At 33.9% G+C, this 25,288-nt stretch overlaps 1 protein-coding gene across 2 annotated transcripts; it reads left to right on the forward strand.

Moving 5' to 3' along the window:
* Window positions 1–6,117: 6,117 nt before the first annotated feature.
* Window positions 6,118–8,652, forward strand: LOC126927650 (uncharacterized). 2 transcript variants are annotated; one of them, XM_050743689.1, is made up of 5 exons: window positions 6,118–7,062; window positions 7,909–8,016; window positions 8,204–8,283; window positions 8,356–8,455; window positions 8,543–8,652. In XM_050743689.1, the coding sequence occupies exons 1-5, from the start codon at window positions 7,047–7,049 to the stop codon at window positions 8,593–8,595; spliced, it is 357 nt and encodes a 118-aa protein (XP_050599646.1). In that variant the 5' UTR covers window positions 6,118–7,046; the 3' UTR covers window positions 8,596–8,652. The 2 variants fall into 2 exon arrangements, with proteins under 2 accessions (XP_050599646.1, XP_050599647.1); XM_050743690.1 differs by lacking the exons at window positions 6,118–7,062; window positions 7,909–8,016 and adding an exon at window positions 7,187–7,257 and having other exon boundaries at window positions 8,338–8,455.
* The last annotated feature ends 16,636 nt before the right edge of the window (window positions 8,653–25,288 follow it).

The raw sequence follows: 25,288 nt of genomic DNA on the forward strand, positions 1-25,288 counted from the left end.
GCAATATGTCGTTATACCTTATAGCGTAATAGTATATAACGTTATACGTCCTATAGTGATGCTATATAACGTTATACGTCTTATAGTGATGCAATATGTCGTTATACCTTATAGCGTAATAGTAAAAAAACGTTATATGTCATAGAGTGATGCAATATAACGTTATACCTTATAGCGTAATAGTATATAACGTTATACGTCCTATAGTAATGCCATATTACGTTATACGTTATAACGTAATAGTATATAACGTTATACGTCATATAGTGATGCAATATAACGTTATACGTCACATAGTGATCCAATATATCGTTATACCTTATAGCGTAATAGTATATAACGCTATACGTCCTAGAGTGATGCAATGTAACGTTATACGTCATAGAGTGATGCAATATCACGTTATATGTTATAACGTAATAGTATATAACGTATTACGTCATAGAGTGATGCAATATAACGTTATACGTTATAACGTAATAGTATAAAAACGTTATACGTCATAGAGTGATGCAATATAACGTTATCCGTTATAACGTAATAGTATATAACGTCATACGTCATATAGTGATTCAGTATGTAGTTATACCTTATATCGTAATAGTATATAAAGTTATACATCATATAGTGATGCTATATAGTGGCGGCGGGAGTCCCGCAGGGATCCATCCTCGGACCATTCCTGTGGAACTTGGTATACGACCGGTTGCTCGAGAGACTCGACAACATGCCAATGGTCAGAGCAACCGCCTTCGCGGATGATCTGGCCATCACATGCTCCGTCGGAAGGAACGAAGAGGCCTCCGCCAAGGTCAACACGATGCTAAGGATCGCCAACGACTGGTGCACGAGTGTCGGGCTCACCCTGGCGAGAGAAAAGACGGAGGTCATGTTCATCACAAGCTTGCGAGTGCCGAGAGTGGTGAAACTCAGGTTGGGCTCCTCGGACATCGAAACGGTCGATCGCATCAGGTATCTCGGAGTCGTCATTGACTCCAGTCGGAGGTTCGGTGCGCATATCGAGATGGCGTGTAACAGAGCCGACAAGTTAATAGGAGCACTTAGGGGAATTCTACCCAACATCAACGGGCCGCCCAGCTTGGCTCGGAGGCTCTACTACAATGTGTGGGAGTCCATCGTAACTTACGGAGCACCGGTGTGGGCCAGAGCAGCGAATACCGATAAGAACAGGAAAAAGCTGAAACGTGCACAACGAACGGCCCTGTGCATAACAACGACGGCATATCGTACCGTCTCCCACGCGGCACTTTGCGTGTTGACCGGGAATCTCCCGATTTACATAAAGATAAAGATGCTCGGAGAGACCTACGAGAGGAACAAGATCCACGGGCCCAGGAGTGGCACGGATGACGACTGCAAGCTGAAGGAGGAACTGGAGGCGATTCGCAAGAAGGCCCAAGAGGACTGGCAGAAGGAGTGGAACAACTACAAAAAAGAAAATATCACAAAGAAGCTAATACCGAGTGCGCTGTTATTTACCAAAAAGAAGATGGACATCGATCACCACACCATGCAGCTGCTAACCGGGCATGGGAGCTTCGGTGTCTATAGGAAAAGGATTGGCAGGGACAGCGACAGCAACTGTCTCGACTGTGGAGACCCGAACGACGATGCAGAACACGCCCTCTTCGCGTGCCCGAAGTGGACGGACAGAAGAATCGAGCTGGAGAACGCTCTGGGCGGGAAGATAGACGTGGGCAATCTGATCGCCACGGTGACCGCCAAGGACGAGAGCTGGAATAAATTTAGGCAATTCTGCAAGACCGTCATGTGTCACAGGAGGGTGACAGCGAGGGCCTGGGAAGAAGCAAGGAGGAGAACGAGCGAAACAACAACTACGCGGAGCAATGAGGGCAAGAACATGAAACAACGAAAAACCGCAGAAGGAGACCAGCCCAGTATTCTGAACTGGCTGAGAGGACGACATGAGCAGTAACGGCCCGAAGAAGTAGATACTACGGGGCACGAAAGGACAACCCTGATGACTGCCGACAGGTTTTACCGGGGTTGTCTGCCCCCAAGCGGAGGAAGAAGGAGGAGGGGTTTTTAGTGGGTATGGCAACGACATCCGACCGACTCCCACATAACCCAGTGATGCGGGTCACTGGGCATGCGTAATAGCATTTTCCCCTCCCCACGCAAAAAAAAAAGTGATGCTATATAACGTTATACGTCACATAGTGTTGCAGTACATCGTTCTAACTTATAGCGTAATAGTATGTAACGTTATACGTTATATAGTGATGCGATATAACGTTATACGTTATAACGTGATGCTATGTAACGTTAATACGTCACATAGTGAAGCAATATATCATCATACCTTATAACGTAATAGTATATAACGTTATACGTCATAGAGTGATGCAATATATCGTTATACGTTATAACGTAATAGTATAAAAACTTTATACGTCATAGAGTGTTGCAATATAACGTTATACCTTATAGCGTAATAGTATATAACGTTATACGTCCTATAGTGACGCAATATATCGTTATACCTTATAGCGTAATAGTATATAACGTTATACGTCCTATTGTGATACCATGTAACGTTATACGTTATGACGTAATAGTATGAAAACGTTATACGGCATATAGTGATACAATATAACGTTATACGTTATAACGTAATAGTATATGGCGTTATAAGTCATGTAGTGATGCGATATATCGTTTTACCATATAGCCTATTAGTATATAACGTTATACGTCATACAGTGATGCAATATGACGTTATACGGCATATAGTGATGCGATATAACGTTATACGTCATAGAGTGATGCGGTATAACGTTATACGATATATCGTAATAGTATGTAACGTTATACGTCCTATAGTAATTCGATATAACGTTTTACGTTATAACGTAATAGTATTAACGTTATACGTCTTATAGTGATGCAATATAACGTTATGCGTTATAACGTATTAGTATGTAACGTAATACGTCATATAGTGATGCAATATAACGTTATTCCTTCGTAACAGTATAGTATATAACGTTATACGTCCTATAGTGATGCAATATAACGTTATACGTCCTATAGTGATGCGGTATAACGTTATACGATATATCGTAATAGTATGTAACGTTATACGTCCTATAGTAATTCGATATAACGTTTTACGTTATAACGTAATAGTATTAACGTTATACGTCTTATAGTGATGCAATATAACGTTATGCGTTATAACGTATTAGTATGTAACGTAATACGTCATATAGTGATGCAATATAACGTTATTCCTTCGTAACAGTATAGTATATAACGTTATACGTCCTATAGTGATGCAATATATCGTTATACCTTATAGCGTAATAGTATATAACGTTATACGTCCTATTGTGATACTGTTACGTTTCGCTATCCAAATTTTGAAATTTTAAACAATGTAGTAGTCGCTGCCACCAGAAACAGTCTAAGGACTGTTTCAATTAGATATTTCTTGTTAGATTATGTAGCGTTGATCGGAGTTTAGGCCACTGGTCAACAATCTCCACGTTTCGGCTAACCTGCTATGCGCAGGAATACTAGCACGGGAGAGGATTGTTTGGAATAAACAATTATATTATAAATAATTATTACAGGCGGAATTAATGACGAATTATACTAATCATTGATATTATTTATTATTTTAATTATTAGTTATTAATAATAATTAAAGTTAACTCACCTGTCGTTGGTCTCCGCTGATGAACGGGCAGGCCGCTGGGGTGATTCCGGTTTTACAAAGATCGACACTTCTATAATTTTTCGTTTTAATCTTTATTTAATTTGAACAGTGTAAACAACAGTGTGTCCGGACGTGTTTAACAATTCGAAATTCTAACACAAAAACTTGAGCCAACTATTGTTTTAATTCTAACTGACTAATAACAATTATTTTATAATTCGAACTGACTAATAACATTTATATCTCGTAATTCTTAAACTCGAACTGGAACGAACAATTATTCTCTAATCCTAACTTAAATTCTAATTAAATCAACTGAACGAACTGATATCAGACTCACTCAAATTCAATTGAACGACTAACAATTACTCTCCTTATTTTCGCTAAATTCTCCTGAACCAACTAATCACAATTGCTCTATCCTATTTCTTTATTCTAACTGAATTACTCTTCTTTAATTTCGTTAAATTCTCCCGAACGCTAACAATTTCTCTGACTATATTCTAACTGAACCAACTAATGGCAGTTACTCTCTTTTCACAATTACTCTGATTGTTCTAACTGAACCACTAACAATTAATCGCTAACGCTAACGCTAACAATTAATCTGACTCTTCTTTATTTTTCGCTAAATTCTCCCGAACGCTAACAATTACTCTCTTCTATTCCTTTATTCAACTGACCCGCTAACAATTACTCTCCTTATTTTCGCTAAATTCTCCTGAACCAACTAATCACAATTGCTCTATCCTATTTCTTTATTCTAACTGAATTACTCTTCTTTAATTTCGTTAAATTCTCCCGAACGCTAACAATTTCTCTGACTATATTCTAACTGAACCAACTAATGGCAGTTACTCTCTTTTCACAATTACTCTGATTGTTCTAACTGAACCACTAACAATTAATCGCTAACGCTAACGCTAACAATTAATCTGACTCTTCTTTATTTTTCGCTAAATTCTCCCGAACGCTAACAATTACTCTCTTCTATTCCTTTATTCAACTGACCCGCTAACAATTACTCTCTTCTATTCCTTTATTCAACTGACCCGCTAACAATTACTCTCCTTATTTTCGCTAAATTCTCCTGAACCAACTAATCACAATTGCTCTATCCTATTTCTTTATTCTAACTGAATTACTCTTCTTTAATTTCGTTAAATTCTCCCGAACGCTAACAATTTCTCTGACTATATTCTAACTGAACCAACTAATGGCAGTTACTCTCTTTTCACAATTACTCTGATTGTTCTAACTGAACCACTAACAATTAATCGCTAACGCTAACGCTAACAATTAATCTGACTCTTCTTTATTTTTCGCTAAATTCTCCCAAACGCTAACAATTACTCTCTTCTATTCCTTTATTCAACTGACCCGCTAACAATTACTCTCTTCTATTCCTTTATTCAACTGACCCGCTAACAATTACTCTCCTTGTTATTAGGTTATTAGTTGTGTAACTCCAGTTTCTGATCTATGGAAAGTGGTGAAACGTCTTCACGAAATACAATTTCATTCGTTTTCCTCCCTTGCATTGGCACGCTGTGAGTGGTGTCGACTTCCAGATGAGGTTTGTGCATCTTGATTATTATGCATTTAATGATAGATACTTTGTCAGAGGTTCCCATGCGGATTGTCTCGGTGTGTATCTTGTTATGATTTCTTTTATTTAGTTCATCCTGCTTCTTTCGTGTTTTATTCACTGCATATGATATTTCAGTGCAAGAAGAAGAAGAATTGTAAAGAATCCGTAAGTGGCCCTAGAAGACGCAGTCATCGTGTGAGGTGTTGTCGGCAGGAACGAAGAGTCGAAGTTGTTGAAGAAGTCGTGTGACATTTGTATTGTTTCCGGTTATATACAACGCTATTTCACATATCTATGTATATATATATATTATTATATTATTATATATTATTATACTAAATCTTCAGTTGGTTTAGTTGAATGTTCAGTAATGTAATTTTTACAAGGTGGTTTTGTATATTAGATGAGTAATTGTTCGATATAATAATATGTGTATATATATATATATACATTTCACAATGTAATTTTCCATTATGTAAAATATATATATGCATATGTATATGTGCGCGTATTGTTATTCTCATTGTTTCTCGGATCGTTAATTGGTTGAATATTCCATAATGTGGATTTCGTATATAATTCTCTAGGTTCGTAGAAATGTAAATTTATATATTTATTTCTTTGCGTTTTAATGGTTTAATAACGTATACATACATATATATATATATATATATATATATATATATATTATGAATTTTTCCCAAAGATACGCGTACGCATGTGTATATCTATATATGTGTGTGTCGCAGAGTAATCTTGTATACAATTTTCACTTTTATTAGAATGCTGGTGTAATGTAGTATATTTTATTTCTTTTATATTTTATTAGATTACCAATTATTCAGATTCACGAAGTGGGTCACACACACAGATATGCATACACGTGTGTGTATATACATGTGTTTTCGCAGAGAAATCTCATACATTTGAATCGCGGCTTGTTTTATTTATTGGTTCATTTAATTATTTCATTTTATTTGTATTTTATATGTCATTGCTGATTGGTTGTAGTGTTTCTTCTTATTGATTCATTTATTTCATTTTGATTGTCTGTCGTATAATTCTTTTTATTTTGATTGGTTAGTTATTAGTTAATTTATTATTATTGGTCGTGTTTAATTATTCATAAGTTATTGGTTCGTGGCGTCACGTGCGGAACGCGGGACGTGACACCCCCGCCCTTGGTGTTCAAATTTCCGAAGGAAATTTGACTGATCGTAGCAGATGTAGTTGCGATTGTTTGTTGGTCCATCCTAACGGGCAACAGCGCGAACTACAATTCCTTACATCAAAAGATTTCTTTGGGGTTATTGTGTCGTGTTAAGATTGACATTTATGCATTGCAGACAAAATATCGCGGGTTGGAGTTTTGTTATTTGTATTTCACACAATCTACAACGCGCTCTTTGGATTTGTGTGCATAAAAACGTGTTGGAGGGTCTTCGTATGGGTCGCGATAGCCTAAGTCTAGATTATCGTACCCGTCTTTTTATTATTTTTTATTAGAAATATAATTTATTTGTAAGGTATTAAAGTTACTACATACATGCGTTGATTGGTGGTGGATATCCCTAATATGTGGTGACTTTTGCCAATATCGAATTAATTATCTATCTGTTAATTATTTTTAACTTTATTTTAGTAGGTGACGTGTAATTCAAATAAAATTAATATTATTTATGTATATGTGTTTCATTGCGCGTGCGTAAGGACTATTCCCTATTCGTGACAATCTAAGATGGCCGTTCATGAATGTCTCTAGTATATGGTGAATTTTATTCATGCGGTTTTGTTATTTATTTGTTAATTATTTGTGACTTTATTTTAGCAGTTGACGTATAATTGAAGTGGGAATAATATTATTCTGTATTTATTTTAGTATGTATAATTATTGCATGTAGTTCATTGCGCATGCGTGAGAACTGCTTCACGCTCGCGACGGATTTCCAAAATGGATGTTTGTGTACGTCTTAAATAAGAGTGTGGTGTTTCGTAAATTTGTTTGATATTGTAATAATTGTTTTGTTACTTAGTTTCAACTCCGTTCTAGTTAAGTGTCAACGTCTAGTTTTGTGTTCGTCGTAATGTGTATGTTTAATTTAACATTGTTTTGTATTTGTTGTAATATGTGTATATATACTGTGTGTTATTTTAATGTAATAGCGTGTGGATTATATCGTTGTCGAAAATATTAATTACTAATAGAATCGTTTCACTGTTTAATTATAAGGTAGTTTATATTTATGTAGCTTTTGTTTAATTGGTTTAATCTAATGCGTGCATAGTGTCACCAGTCACCACTGTGTAATATAACCTTATTTCTTTATACGTAATTTAATATAGTAATGCTGTAATAGCTTAACACAATATGATAATTCCTAATTTTAATCATGTTTGATTATTAATGCTCGGCTAATCTATCTTGATTAATTCCTAGCCTATTTCTATTTTATTAGCTATTTCTATATCTTCCCTATTAATCTGTTGTTACTTAGTAATTATGTGATTTATTATTAGTGATTTATTATTATTTCATATTTGTATAGTATAATTTTTTGAGCTAATCTATGTATTATTGGTTAAAACTTGTTTATTGAATTATTACCGTTTGTAGTTTCTCAAATCCTATTCCTTCGATGCTGCGTTACCGTGTGTAAGGCATCATCCGGTTTTCATTATATTCAAAATACTTACTACAGATACCTTTATTCATCCTATATTTGTGAGTATAAACATATCATTTAGTTAATTAATTCAATATGCACGTAGTGCATTGTGTGAGCGACCGCTATTGTGCATTACAAATCTGTTTCTATATGTGAGGTATAATAATAATCATGTAATGTAAGTCGAGACTAATTCATGTATTATTGATTAGAACTTGTACACTATATTATTACTGTTCATAGTTACTTCGTCTTTATTCTCCAAGTCTACACGCTATGTCGCTCACGCAAGACACCTACCCAACGTAATTGGCAATCTTGTTGTAAGTTTTAATAGTATTATTTCTTTTCATATATGTCAAGGCAATTGAGGCCAGTTCTTGCATTCGTTTCAGCTGGCAGTCGTATTCTATGTTCTACGGAGTGGGTCCATAATTTATCTCTGCGGAATTCCTGCATGTACACTTCCTTCTACAATGATTAATTGTAGATTAGGTACTTTTTACTTTCACTGCCTTTAATTATGTTATTGAATTAACACGTTTTATAGAATGCAAATAGTAATCTTTCTTTTGTTTTTAGGTTTCCACTATCTGCACTATTCGACAAGCAGTGTCGCACTTACTTTGGTTTAACCACGATATTGTTATAATCGTTTAGTACTATTATATTTTGTATTAAGGTAATTGAGGTTAATTCTTCCATTTGTTTCAGATGGCTGTCATACGTTATGTTTTACGAATACGGGCTTATGGCCTGTCTTTGCATATACACTTCCTTTTACAATAGTTAATTGTTCACAAGGTACTTTTCACTTTCGCCGTTTTAATCACTTTATTGAATTAATACATTTTATATTTGTGTAATGTTTAGAAAGTACATAGTAATTTCCTTTTCTTTTTAGGTTTCCATTATCCGCATTATTCGACGAGCAGCACTACACTACATACTACTGTACTGTGTTACCTTCTGAAAACGTTTCGTTTATTGTTTATTTCGGTTATGCGCTAATTTTAACTTATTTAAGTGCACAGTTCGCGGAATCCCTTTCACTTCAATCATGACGTTTTGGTTTTCTAAAATTTCCAACACTTTATGCGGTCCCGAATATTGGTCGGAAAATTTTCCTCTTCTGGGTTCCTTTAATAGATATACTAGATCTCCTATTTTGAAATTTTGCGGGTTGATTCGTCTGTCATAGTATTCTTTTGACTTTAATTTGGATTTTATCAGATTTTCTCTTGCCATTTGTTGAACGGTGACGATTTTATCGAACAGGTCTCTGAGATACTCTGCATATGTTGGTTCCATATTCTCCTCGGTTATCATCTCGCCAGTAGGTTCTCTGGCTAAGTGCCCAAAGACTAGTTCGTGTGGGGAGAATTTTGTTCCTTCGTATACGGAGGTATTGTAGGAGAACATGGCTAATTCCAAAAATTGTTTAACATTTTTTGATTTCCTTGGCCGTGGAAAATTTGAAACTGCCTCGATTTTCTTTGGGTCAGGTTTAACTCCATTCTCACTGATTACATGTCCCAAATATTTTACTTCGTGCCGTAAGAATTCGCACTTGTCCGGATGCAGTTGCAATTTAGCTCTCCGTAATCTGTCCATAAGTCGATTAAATTTAATCTCATGTTCGTGAATGGATGTGGAATAAATTACTATATCATCCAGATAAACGAACAGCTCTATTCCTTGCAACCCTGACAGTATCGAATTCATCAACCGCTGGAACGTTGCTGGTGCATTTTTCAGTCCGAAAGGCATTCGTTTGAACTGAAAATGACCATATGGCGTCGAGAATGCAGTTTTGTGGGCATCTTTCGATGACATACGGATTTGGTGGAACCCAGATGCTAGATCGAACGTGGAAAAGTATTTCGCACTTCCCAATTGGTCCAATATTTCAGTGATATTGGGTAGTGGATAGGCATCGCCTATTGTTTTGTCATTTAATTTCCTGTAATCAATAACCATTCTCCATCGTTTATTACCTTGAGAGTCCGGTTTTTTCGGCACGATCCATAATGGGGAGTTATACGGAGATGTCGATGATTCCACAACGTCCGTTTCTAGTAGTTCTTGAATCTGGCGGTTTATTTCTTCCCGATGTACGGGAGGATACCGGTATTGTTTAACATTGATCGGTATCTCATCTGTGGTAGCAATTTCGTGTTGTAAAACGTCTGTTCCTTCTAGTGTCTCCCCTGGGAGATGAAATCTATCTTGATTCTTCCGTATTAGCGCTTCGACGTTCCTCTTTTCTTCTTCATTTAAATGCTCTAGTCGCAATAATTCCATTATTTTGTCGAACCTATTTCCCTCAGATGCTGAAACGGCGTTGCACGTAGTATCAGAGGGCGGAGTAGGAGTTGCAAATTTTTTTATTACTATTGTGGGTACGGTAAATTCGTAATCCCTCGAGGTGGTATTAATTATTCTTAAATAACCACGTCCCTTATGGTTTTTCACGACCGCATTTCCGAAATAGACTCCCTTAATCGGTTCGATTTTGGGGATGAATCCCTCAATTTCCTCCGGATTTGCGATATTTATGGTACAGGGTACCGAACTTCGTTTCGGCACAATTATCTTTTCTTTTGTATCAAACGGGATGTAGATATCCCCCCATTTGATATGTTTTTGCCCGTAATCCAAACGGGCTCTGTATTTTGCAAAAAATTCGGAACCTAAGATTCCGTCTTGATTGATCAGCAGGGAATCATCAACTACATGGAAAGTAACGGGGTGGCCCGCAACCTGTATTATTGTCTGCCCTAGGGTGACCAGGCTCGTTGCCGTAATTCCTCGAACTTCAATTATCTCTTGCTCGTTGATGATCGCTGACTCGGGTAAGGCAGGTTTCTTGATAATATTAATTTCTGATCCGGAGTCTAGCAGTAGATTCGCCTTCGTGTTCAAATCTGGGGAGACTATTCTCGCGGTAGGAGTATTTGAGGTTTCTTTTATTTCTATTGAAACCATCCGGAAAGGTCGACGTCCGAATCTGAGTCCAACACCCGGTGATACTTGTATGGGACGTTTAGGAATATTTTCAGTAGATTTAGAATTATTCTTTGAATTTTTATTACAAACCTTTTTGCTTATAGATTCTGTTTTGGGTTTAGGGATGGCTATACTTTTATTCTCTATAGTCTGAGTTTTCTTAGAATTTAATGGCTTGACTTTGAGTTCGATAAAGTTACTTTCTGATGGTTTTATAGAAGTTTTTGAGGGTGATACGCTCGCTATCTCTTTTCGTATTATATTTGAAACGTTCACAAAATTCGTGGAACCTTGCTTTTGTATTCTTGCCGAGTCAACCGTGATATTAGGCAGGGGATAAACGTCGCCTTTCGTTTCGTCGTTCAATTTCCTAGTTTCTGCCTCTTCTGAAAGTTCTTTGATATTAGTGTTGTTTATTTTGGCTGGGGATTCGGGAGATTTTTCACTCATGATTTCGTCTGTGGTGCCGTGCGTCCTCTTGCTACTTAAAGTAACATCGTCTTTTATCGCAGCAACGGAACAGTGTTTGTATTGGAAGGTTGGTTGTTTCAAATAATCAGCATCCCTCCTTTGACTTGGATCTCCTTTGAGATGTTTATCTACGCATTTTTCTTTCCAGGTTATTGCTCTTGCTCTTTTCCTAATATCTTTCTCTATTCCCGGGTCGCTTAGACGATTCCACGACGGCGATACAAATCTCCAATCCTGGTGGTGGTTTCTGATGTTGTTACTATCGTATAGGGGACGAGTTTTGTTTCCATTATAATTATTCGGAGGTGTCGGACGATTCTGCGTCGGCGGCACGAATCTTCGATCCTGGCGGTTGTTTCTGATGTTGTTACTATCGTATAGGGGACGAGTGTTGTTTCCATTATAATTATTCGGAGGTGTCGGACGACTCTGCGTCGGCGGCACGAATCTTCGAGCTCGTTCGCATGCCCTTAAAAATTGAAATACCGGTGGTCGATGGCCGTCGAACACTGGCACTGACTTGATCGTGTCTTTTAGTTTAATTGGTTGAAAATTATCATTAATGGGTCTTATTCCTCGCGGAATTAACGGCGTCGATGTGGGAATTTCGGTATCTCTCGATTCCCTACTTGCACGCAGGTCTTCTTCCACTCTGCTTAGACATGCATTAATGTCGGTTAGTACGCGAAAATTCTCGTCCCACGCTTTCAATTTTTCCGACAACAACGTAATCGTGTCCTCGTTTAGTGAGTCTCGTGCGACCGCCATGTTTTTTTTCCTTTCTTTTTGTATATGTTTATGTGTATGTTTCAGTTAATAAATTGAAAAAACTTTAAGCCTATGAGCGTATGTTATTGTTTATACCAACTGTAATCCTCCGTGGAGCGTATCCCACCGCTGCCACCAAAATTTTATCTATATATATATATTGTTACGTTTCGCTATCCAAATTTTGAAATTTTAAACAATGTAGTAATCGCTGCCACCAGAAACAGTCTAAGGACTGTTTCAATTAGATATTTCTTGTTAGATTATGTAGCGTTGATCGGAGTTTAGGCCACTGGTCAACAATCTCCACGTTTCGGCTAACCTGCTATGCGCAGGAATACTAGCACGGGAGAGGATTGTTTGGAATAAACAATTATATTATAAATAATTATTACAGGCGGAATTAATGACGAATTATACTAATCATTGATATTATTTATTATTTTAATTATTAGTTATTAATAATAATTAAAGTTAACTCACCTGACGTTGGTCTCCGCTGATGAACGGGCAGGCCGCTGGGGTGATTCCGGTTTTACAAAGATCGACACTTCTATAATTTTTCGTTTTAATCTTTATTTAATTTGAACAGTGTAAACAACAGTGTGTCCGGACGTGTTTAACAATTCGAAATTCTAACACAAAAACTTGAGCCAACTATTGTTTTAATTCTAACTGACTAATAACAATTATTTTATAATTCGAACTGACTAATAACATTTATATCTCGTAATTCTTAAACTCGAACTGGAACGAACAATTATTCTCTAATCCTAACTTAAATTCTAATTAAATCAACTGAACGAACTGATATCAGACTCACTCAAATTCAATTGAACGACTAACAATTACTCTCCTTATTTTCGCTAAATTCTCCTGAACCAACTAATCACAATTGCTCTATCCTATTTCTTTATTCTAACTGAATTACTCTTCTTTAATTTCGTTAAATTCTCCCGAACGCTAACAATTTCTCTGACTATATTCTAACTGAACCAACTAATGGCAGTTACTCTCTTTTCACAATTACTCTGATTGTTCTAACTGAACCACTAACAATTAATCGCTAACGCTAACGCTAACAATTAATCTGACTCTTCTTTATTTTTCGCTAAATTCTCCCGAACGCTAACAATTACTCTCTTCTATTCCTTTATTCAACTGACCCGCTAACAATTACTCTCCTTATTTTCGCTAAATTCTCCTGAACCAACTAATCACAATTGCTCTATCCTATTTCTTTATTCTAACTGAATTACTCTTCTTTAATTTCGTTAAATTCTCCCGAACGCTAACAATTTCTCTGACTATATTCTAACTGAACCAACTAATGGCAGTTACTCTCTTTTCACAATTACTCTGATTGTTCTAACTGAACCACTAACAATTAATCGCTAACGCTAACGCTAACAATTAATCTGACTCTTCTTTATTTTTCGCTAAATTCTCCCGAACGCTAACAATTACTCTCTTCTATTCCTTTATTCAACTGACCCGCTAACAATTACTCTCTTCTATTCCTTTATTCAACTGACCCGCTAACAATTACTCTCCTTATTTTCGCTAAATTCTCCTGAACCAACTAATCACAATTGCTCTATCCTATTTCTTTATTCTAACTGAATTACTCTTCTTTAATTTCGTTAAATTCTCCCGAACGCTAACAATTTCTCTGACTATATTCTAACTGAACCAACTAATGGCAGTTACTCTCTTTTCACAATTACTCTGATTGTTCTAACTGAACCACTAACAATTAATCGCTAACGCTAACGCTAACAATTAATCTGACTCTTCTTTATTTTTCGCTAAATTCTCCCGAACGCTAACAATTACTCTCTTCTATTCCTTTATTCAACTGACCCGCTAACAATTACTCTCTTCTATTCCTTTATTCAACTGACCCGCTAACAATTACTCTCCTTATTTTCGCTAAATTCTCCTGAACCAACTAATCACAATTGCTCTATCCTATTTCTTTATTCTAACTGAATTACTCTTCTTTAATTTCGTTAAATTCTCCCGAACGCTAACAATTTCTCTGACTATATTCTAACTGAACCAACTAATGGCAGTTACTCTCTTTTCACAATTACTCTGATTGTTCTAACTGAACCACTAACAATTAATCGCTAACGCTAACGCTAACAATTAATCTGACTCTTCTTTATTTTTCGCTAAATTCTCCCAAACGCTAACAATTACTCTCTTCTATTCCTTTATTCAACTGACCCGCTAACAATTACTCTCTTCTATTCCTTTATTCAACTGACCCGCTAACAATTACTCTCCTTGTTATTAGGTTATTAGTTGTGTAACTCCAGTTTCTGATCTATGGAAAGTGGTGAAACGTCTTCACGAAATACAATTTCATTCGTTTTCCTCCCTTGCATTGGCACGCTGTGAGTGGTGTCGACTTCCAGATGAGGTTTGTGCATCTTGATTATTATGCATTTAATGATAGATACTTTGTCAGAGGTTCCCATGCGGATTGTCTCGGTGTGTATCTTGTTATGATTTCTTTTATTTAGTTCATCCTGCTTCTTTCGTGTTTTATTCACTGCATATGATATTTCAGTGCAAGAAGAAGAAGAATTGTAAAGAATCCGTAAGTGGCCCTAGAAGACGCAGTCATCGTGTGAGGTGTTGTCGGCAGGAACGAAGAGTCGAAGTTGTTGAAGAAGTCGTGTGACATTTGTATTGTTTCCGGTTATATACAACGCTATTTCACATATCTATGTATATATATATATTATTATATTATTATATATTATTATACTAAATCTTCAGTTGGTTTAGTTGAATGTTCAGTAATGTAATTTTTACAAGGTGGTTTTGTATATTAGATGAGTAATTGTTCGATATAATAATATGTGTATATATATATATATACATTTCACAATGTAATTTTCCATTATGTAAAATATATATATGCATATGTATATGTGCGCGTATTGTTATTCTCATTGTTTCTCGGATCGTTAATTGGTTGAATATTCCATAATGTGGATTTCGTATATAATTCTCTAGGTTCGTAGAAATGTAAATTTATATATTTATTTCTTTGCGTTTTAATGGTTTAATAACGTATACATACATATATATATATATATATATATATATACATACATATATATATATATATATATATATATATATATATATATATATATACATACATATATATATATATATATATATATATATATATATATATATATATATATATATATATATATTATGAATTTTTCCCAAAGATACGCGTACGCATGTGTATATCTATATATGTGTGTGTCGCAGAGTAATCTTGTATACAATTTTCACTTTTATTAGAATGCTGGTGTAATGTAGTATATTTTATTTCTTTTATATTTTATTAGATTACCAATTATTCAGATTCACGAAGTGGGTCACACACACAGATATGCATACACGTGTGTGTATATACATGTGTTTTCGCAGAGAAATCTCATACATTTGAATCGCGGCTTGTTTTATTTATTGGTTCATTTAATTATTTCATTTTATTTGTATTTTATATGTCATTGCTGATTGGTTGTAGTGTTTCTTCTTATTGATTCATTTATTTCATTTTGATTGTCTGTCGTATAATTCTTTTTATTTTGATTGGTTAGTTATTAGTTAATTTATTATTATTGGTCGTGTTTAATTATTCATAAGTTATTGGTTCGTGGCGTCACGTGCGGAACGCGGGACGTGACAATACCATGTAACGTTATACGTTATGACGTAATAGTATGAAAACGTTATACGGCATATAGTGATACAATATAACGTTATACGTTATAACGTAATAGTATATGGCGTTATACGTCATGTAGTGATGCGATATAACGTTATACGTTATGACGTAATAGTATATAACGTTATACGTCACATAGAGATGCAATATAACGTTATACGTAATAACGTAATAGCATATAACGTTATACGTCATAGAGTGATGCAATATAACGTTATACGCCATATAGTAATGCTACATAACGTTATACGTTATAACGTAATAGTATATAAAGTTATACGTCATATAGTGACGCAATATAACGTTATACGTCCTATAGTGATGCGGTATAACGTTATACGATATATCGTAATAGTATGTAACGTTATACGTCCTATAGTAATTCGATATAACGTTTTACGTTATAACGTAATAGTATTAACGTTATACGTCTTATAGTGATGCAATATAACGTTATGCGTTATAACGTATTAGTATGTAACGTAATACGTCATATAGTGATGCAATATAACGTTATTCCTTCGTAACAGTATAGTATATAACGTTATACGTCACATAGTGATGCAATATGTCGTTATACCTTATAGCATTGCAGTATATAACGTTATACGTCATAGAGTGATGCAATATATCGTCATACCTTATAACGTAATAGTATATAACGTTATACGTCACATAGTGATGCAATATGTCGTTATACCTTATAGCATTGCAGTATATAAAGTTATACGTCATAGAGTGATGCAATATAACGTTATTTCTTCGTAACAGAATAGTATATAACGTTATACGTCACATAGTGATGCAATATGTCGTTATACCTTATATCATTGCAGTATATAACGTTATAAGTCATAGAGTGATGCAATATAACGTTATACGTTATAATATAAAGTTGTACGTCATATAGTTATGCTATATAACGTTATACGTCACATAGTGATGCAGTACATCGTTATAACTTATAGCGTAATCGTATATAACGTTATACGTTATATAGTGATGCGATATAACGTTATACTTTATAACGTGATGGTATATAACGTTATACGTCACATAGTGATGCAATATATCGTCATACCTTATAACGTAATAGTATATAACGTTATACGGCATATAGTGATGCAATATAACGTTATACGTCATATAGTGATGCGATGTATCGTTATATATAATACGTGATATAGTGATAGTGATGCGATATATCGCTATAACGTGATGGTATATAACGTTATACGTCACATAGAGATGCAATAAAACGTTATACGTAATAACGTAATAGCATATAACGTTACATGTCATAGAGTGATGCAATATAACGTAATAGTATATAAAGTTGTAACGTAATAGTATATAAAGTTGTACGCCATATAGTGATGCTATATAACGTTATACGTCACATAGTGATGCAGAACATCGTTATAACTTATAGCGTAATAGTATATAACGTTATACGTTATATAGTGATGTAGTATAACGTTATACGTTGTGGCGTAATAGCATATATCGTCATACGTCACATAGTGATGCAATATATCGTTATACCTTATAGCGTAATAGTGTATAACGTTATACCGAATATAGTAATGCAATATAACGTTATACGTCATATAGTGATGCAATATAGCGTTATACGGCATATAGTGATGCAATATAACGTTATACGTTATAACGTAGTTGTATATATTGTTATACGTCATAGAGTGATGCAATATAACGTTATACGATATAACGTAATAGTATATAAAGTTATACGTCATATAGTGACGCAATATAACGTTATACGTCCTATAGTGATGCAATATAACGTTATACGTCATATAGTGATGCGATATATCGTTATATATAATACGCGATATAGTGATTGTGATGCGATATATCGTTATAACGTGATGGTATATAACGCTATACGTCACATAGTGTTGCAATATATCGTTATTCCTTCGTAACAGAATATTATATAACGTTATACGTCACATAGTGATGCAGTACATCGTTATAACTTATAGCGTAATAGTATATAATGTTATACGTTATATAGTGATGCGCTATAACGTTATACTTTATAACGTGATGGTATATAACGTTATACGTCACACAGTGATGCAATATATCGTCATACCTTATAACGTAATAGTATATAACGTTATACGGCATATAGTGATGCAATATAACGTTATACGTCATATAGTGATGCAATATAACGTTATATGGCCTATAGTGATGCAATATAACGTTATACGTTATAACGTAATAGTTTATAAAGTTATACGTCATATAGTGATGCAACATAACGTTATACGTCATAACGAAAAAGTATATAACGTTATACGTCATAGAGTGATGCAATATAACGTTATACGTTATTACGTAATAGTATATAACGTTATACGTCAAATAGTGATGCAATATAACGTTATGCGGCACATAGTGATGCAATATAACGTTACACGTTATAACGTAATAGTATATGACGTTATACATCCTATAGTGATGCAATATAACGTTATACGTCATATAGTGATGCGATATATCGTTATATATAATACGCGATATAGTAATAGTAATGCGATATATCATTATAACGTGATGGTATATGACGTTATACTTCACATAGTGATGCAATATGACGTTATTCCTTCGTAACAGAATAGTATATAACGTTATACGTCACATAGTGATGCAATATATCGTCATACCTTACAACGTAATAGTATATATCGTTATACGTCATAGAGTGATGCAATATAACGCTATACGTTATAACGTAATAGTATATATCGTTATACGTCATAGAGTGATACAATATAACGTTATACGTCCTATAGTGATTTGATATAACGTTATACGTCTTACAGTGATGCGATATAACGTTATACGTCTTATAGTCATGCGATATAACGTTATACGTTATAACGTGATGATATATAACGTTATACGTCACATAGAGATGCAATATAACGTTATGCGTCATAACGTAAAAGTATATATCGTTATACGTCATAGAGTGATACAATATAACGTTATACGTCCTATAGTGATTTGATATAACGTTATACGTCTTATAGTGATGCAATATAACGTTATGCGGCATATAGTGATGCAATATAACGTTACACGTTATAACGTAATAGTATATGACGTTATACATCCTATAGTGATGCAATATAACGTTATACGTCATATAGTGATGCGATATATCGTTATATATAATACGCGATATAGTGATAGTAATGCGATATATCATTATAACGTGATGGTATATAACGTTATACGTAACATAGTGATGCAATATGACGTTATTCCTTCGTAACAGAATAGTATATAACGTTATACGTCATATAGTGATGCAATATATCGTCATACGTTATAACGTAATAGTATATATCGTTATACGTCATAGAGTGATGCAATTTAACGTTATACGTTATAACGTAATAGTATATAAAGTTATACGTCATATAGTGATGCTATATACCGTTATACGTCAAATAGTGATGCAGTACATCGTTATAACTTATAGCATAATAGTATATAACGTTGTACGTTATATAGTGATGCAGTATAACGTTATACGTTGTGCCGTAATAGCCTATATCGTTATACGCCACATAGTGATGCAATATATCGTTATACCTTATAGCGCAATAGTGTATGACGTTATACGGAATATGGTGATGCAATATAACGTTATACGTCATATAGTGATGCAATATAATGTTATACGGCATATAGTGATGCAATATAACGTTATACGCTATAACGTAATAGTATATAACGTTATACGTCATAGAGTGATGCAATAAAACGTTATACGTTATAACGTAATAGTATATAAAGTTATACGTCATATAGTGATGCAGTATAACGTTATACGTTGTGGCGTAATAGTATGTATCGTTATACGTCACATAGTGATGCAACATATCGTTATACCTTATAGCGTAATAGTGTATAACGTTATGCGTCATATAGTGATGCGATAAAACGTTATACGTTATAACGCAATAGTATATAACGATATATGTTATAACGTACTAGTTGATAACGTAATAGTATATAACGTTATACGTTATAACGTACTAGTAGATAACGTAATAGTATATATCGTTATATGTCATATAGTGTTGCTATATAGCGTTATACATCACATAGTGATACAGTACATCGTTATACCTTATAGCGTAATAGTATATAACGTCATACGTCATATAGTGATGCAATATATCGTTATATCTTATAGCGTAGTACTATATAACATTATACGTCATATAGTGATGCAATATAACGTTATACGTCCTATAGTAATTCAATATATAGTTATAAGTTATAACGTAATAGGGCATAACGTTATAGGTAATAGAGTAATGCAATATAACGTTATACGTACTAGAGTGATGCGATATAACGTTATACGTACTATAGTCATGCGATATAACTTTATGCACTATAACGTAACAGTATATAACGCTATACTTACTATAGTGATTCGATATAACGGTTTACGTTATAATGTAATAGTATATAACGTTATGCGTCATAGAGTGATGCAATATAGCGTTATTCCTTCATAACGTAATAGTATATAGAGTTGTACGTCATACGGTGATGCAATGTAACGTTACTGCTTCATAATGTAGTAGTATATAACATTAGACGTCATATTGTGATGCCATATAACGTTATACGATATAACGTAATAGTGTATAAAGTTATACGTCACATAGTGATGCAATATATCGTCATACCTTATAACGAAATAGTATATAACGTTGTACGTCCTATAGTGATGCGATATAACGTTATACGTTATAACGTGACGGTGTATAACGTTATGCGTCATAGAGTGATGCAATAAAACGTTATACGTTATAACGTAATAGTATATAAAGTTATACGTCATATAGTGATGCAGTATAACGTTATACGTAATGCCGTAATAGTATATAATGTTATACGTCATATAGTGATGCTATATAGCGTTATACGTCATACAGTGATGCAGTATAACGTTATACGTTATGACGTAATAGTATATATCGTTATACGTCACATAGTGATGCAATATATCGTTATACCTTACAGCGTAATAGTGTATAACGTTATACGTCATATAGTGATGCGATATAACGTTCTGCGCTATAACATTTTAGTATATAACACTATACGTCATATAGACAAGAAATATAACGTTATACGGCATATAGTGATGCAATATAACGTTATACGTCATATAGTGATGCAATAGATCGTTATACCTTATAGCGTAATAGTAAATATCGTTATACGTCATAAAGTGATGCTATATAACGTTATACATCACATAGTGATGCAGTACATCGTTATACCTTATAGCGTAATTGTATATAACGTCATACGTCATATAGCGATTCAATATGTCGTTATACCTTATAGCGTAATAGTATATAACGTTATACGTCATATAGTGACGGAGTATAACGTTATACGTCACATAGTGATGCAGTACATCTTTATAACTTATAGCGTAATAGTATATAACTCTATACGTCATATAGTGATGCAGTATAACGTTATACGTTATGACGTAATAGTATGTATCGTTATACGTCACATAGTGATGCAATATATCGTTGTACCTTATAGCGTAATAGTGTATAACGTTATACGTCACATAGTGATGCAGTACATCGTTATAACTTATAGCGTAATAGTATATAACGTTATACGTCATATAGTGATGTAATATAACGTTATACGTCCTATAGTGATGCAATATATCGTTATAACTTATAGCGTAATAGTATATAACGTTATACGTCATATAGTGATGCTATATAACGTTACACATCACAAAGTGATGCAGTACATCGTTATAACTTATAGCGTAATAGTATATAACGTTATACGTCATATAGTGATGCTATATAACGTTACACATCACAAAGTGATGCAGTACATCGTTATACCTTATAGCGTAATAGTATATAACGTCATACGTCATGTAATGATTTCAATATGTCGTCATACCTTATAGCGTAATAGTATATAACGTTATACGTCATATAGTGATGCTATATAACGTTATACGTCACATAGTGATGCAGTACATCGTTGTAACTTATAGCGTAATAGTATATAACGTTATGCGTCATAGAGTGATGCAATATAACGTTATGCGTTATTACGTATTAGTATATAACGTTATACGTCATGCAGTGATGCAGTATAACGATATACGTTGTGGCGTAATAGCATATATCGTCATACGTCATATAGTGATGCATTATATCGTTATACCTTATAGCGTAATAGTATATAACGTTATGCTTCATATAGTGATGCTGTATGACGTTATACGTCACATAGTGATGCAGTACAACGTTATACTATATAGCGCATTAGTGTATAACGTTATACGGCATATAGTGACGCAATATAACGTTATACGGCATATAGTGACGCAATATAACGCTATACGTCATACAGTGATGCAATATATCGTTATACCTTATAGCGTAATAGTATATAACGTTATACGGCATATAGCGACGCAATATAACGCTATGCGTTATAACATATTAGTATATAACCTTATACGTCATATAGAGATGCAATATAACGTTATACGGCATATAGTGATGCAATATAACGCTATACGTCATACAGTGATGCAATATATCGTTATACCTTATAGCGTAATAGTATATAACGTTATACGTCATATAGAGATGCTTTATAACGTTACACATCACATAGTGATGCAGTACATCGTTATACCTTATAGCGTAATAGTATATAACGTCATACGTCATATAGTGATACAATATAACGTTATACGATATAACGTAATACTATATAAAGTTATACGTCTTATAGTGATGCAATATAACGTAATACGTCCATTAGTGATGCGATATAACGTTATACGTTGTGGCGTTATAGCGTATATCGTTATACGTCACATTGTGATGCAATATATCGTTATACCTTGTAGCGTAATAGTGTATAACGTTATACGCCATATAGTGATGCAATATATCGTTATATCTTATAATGTAGTACTATATAACATTATACGTCATATATTGATGCAATATAACGTCATACGTCCTATAGTAATACAATATATAGTTATAAGTTATAACGTAATAGTGCATAAGGTTATACGTCATACAGTGATGCAATATAACGTTATGCGTCACATAGTGATGCAGTACATCGTTATAACTTATAGCGTAATAGTATATATCGTTATACGTCACATAGTGATGCAATATATCGTTCTACCTTATAGCGTAATAGTATATAACGTTATACGTCATATAGTGATGCTATATAACGTTATACGTCACATAGTGATGCAGTACATCGTTATAACTTATAGCGTAATAGTATATATCGTTATACGTCACATAGTGATGCAATATATCGTTCTACCTTATAGCGTAATAGTGTATAACGTTATACGTCTTATAGTGATGCAATATAACGTTATAGGGCATATAGTTATGCAATATAACGTTATACGTCCTATAGTGGTGCAATATATCGTTATAACTTGTAGCGTAATAGTATATAACGTTATACGTTGTATAGTGATTCTATATAACGTTATACGTCACATAGTGATGCAATATATCGTTATACCTTATAGCATAGTAGTATATAATGTTATACGTCATAGAGTGATGCAATGTAACGTTATACGTCATATAGTGATGCGATATATCGTTATATATAATATGCGATATAGTGATAGTGATGCGATATATCGTTATAACGTGATGGTATATAGCGTTATACTTCACATAGTGATGCAATATATCGTTATACCTTATAGCATAATAGCATAGAACGTTATACGTCATAGAGTGAAGCAATATAACGTTATACGTTATAACGTAATTTAAAGTTATACGCCATATAGTGATGCAATATAACGTTATACGGCATATAGTGATGCAATATAACGTTATACTTTATAACGTAATAGCATATATCGTTATACGTCACATAATGATGCAATATATCGTTATACCGTATAGCGTAATAGTGTATATCGTTATACGGCGTATAGTGACGCAATATAACGTTATACGTCACATAGTGATGCAGTATATCGTTATAACTTATAGCGTAATAGTATATAACGTTATACGTTCTATTGTGATGCAGTATAACGTTATAAGTTGTGGCGTAATAGCATATATTGTTACACGTCACATAGTGATGCAATATATCGTTATACGTCATATAGTGATGCAATATACCGTTATACGGCATATAGTGATGCAATATAACGTTATACGTTATAACGTCATAGTATATAACGTTATATGTCTTAGAGTGATGCAATATAACGTTATACGTTATAATGTAGTAGTATGTAACGTTATACGTCATATAGTGATGCAATATAACGTTATACGTCCAATAGTAATACAATACATAGTTATACGTTATAGCCTAATTGTATATAACGTTATGCGTCATATAGTGATGTAATGTAACGTTATGCGTTATAACGTAATGGTATATAAAGTTATACGTCCTATAGTAATTCGATATAACGTTTTACGTTATAACGTAATAGTATATAACGTTATACGTCGTATAGTAATGCAATATATCGTTATGCGTTATTACGATTAGTATATAACGTTATACGTTATATAGTGATGCAGTATAACGTTATAAGTTGTGGCGTAATAGCATATATCGTTATACGTCACATAGTGATGCAATATATTGTTATACGTCATATAGTGATGCAATATACCGTTATACGGCATATAGTGATGCAATATAACGTAAAACGTTATAACTTAATAGCATATAACGCTATACGTCACATAGTGATGCAATATATCGTTATACCTTATAGCGCAATAGTGTATAACGTCATACGTCTTATAGTGATGCAATATAACGTTATACGTCCTACGGTGATACGACATAACGTTATACGTTATAACGTCATAGTATATAACGTTATACGTCATAGAGTGATGCAATATAACGTTATACGTTATAATGTAATAGTATGTAAGGTTATACGTCATATAGTGATGCAATATAACGTTATACGTCCTATAGTAATACAATACATAGTTATACGTTATAGCGTAATTGTATATAACGTTATGCGTCATATAGTGATGTAATATAACGTTATGCGTTATAACGTAATAGTATATAACGTTATACGTCATAGAGTGATGCAATATAACGTTATACGTTATAACGTAATATAAAGTTATACGTTATATAGTGATGCGATATAACGTTATACGTCAAATAGTGATGCAATATAACGTTATACGCTGTGGCGTAAT

This window comes from Bombus affinis, unplaced genomic scaffold (genome assembly GCF_024516045.1).
Source record: "Bombus affinis isolate iyBomAffi1 unplaced genomic scaffold, iyBomAffi1.2 ctg00000182.1, whole genome shotgun sequence".
In the NCBI taxonomy this organism is placed as follows: Eukaryota; Metazoa; Arthropoda; class Insecta; order Hymenoptera; family Apidae; genus Bombus; species Bombus affinis.

Excerpts from the sequence above, each read along its gene's own strand:
- LOC126927650 (XM_050743689.1), top strand. Across the intron at positions 8,017-8,203 it reads CCTTTATTCATCCTATATTT|TTACTTCGTCTTTATTCTCC; the intron begins GTGAGTATAAAC and ends TACTGTTCATAG. Across the intron at positions 8,284-8,355 it reads ACGTAATTGGCAATCTTGTT|CTGGCAGTCGTATTCTATGT; the intron begins GTAAGTTTTAAT and ends CATTCGTTTCAG.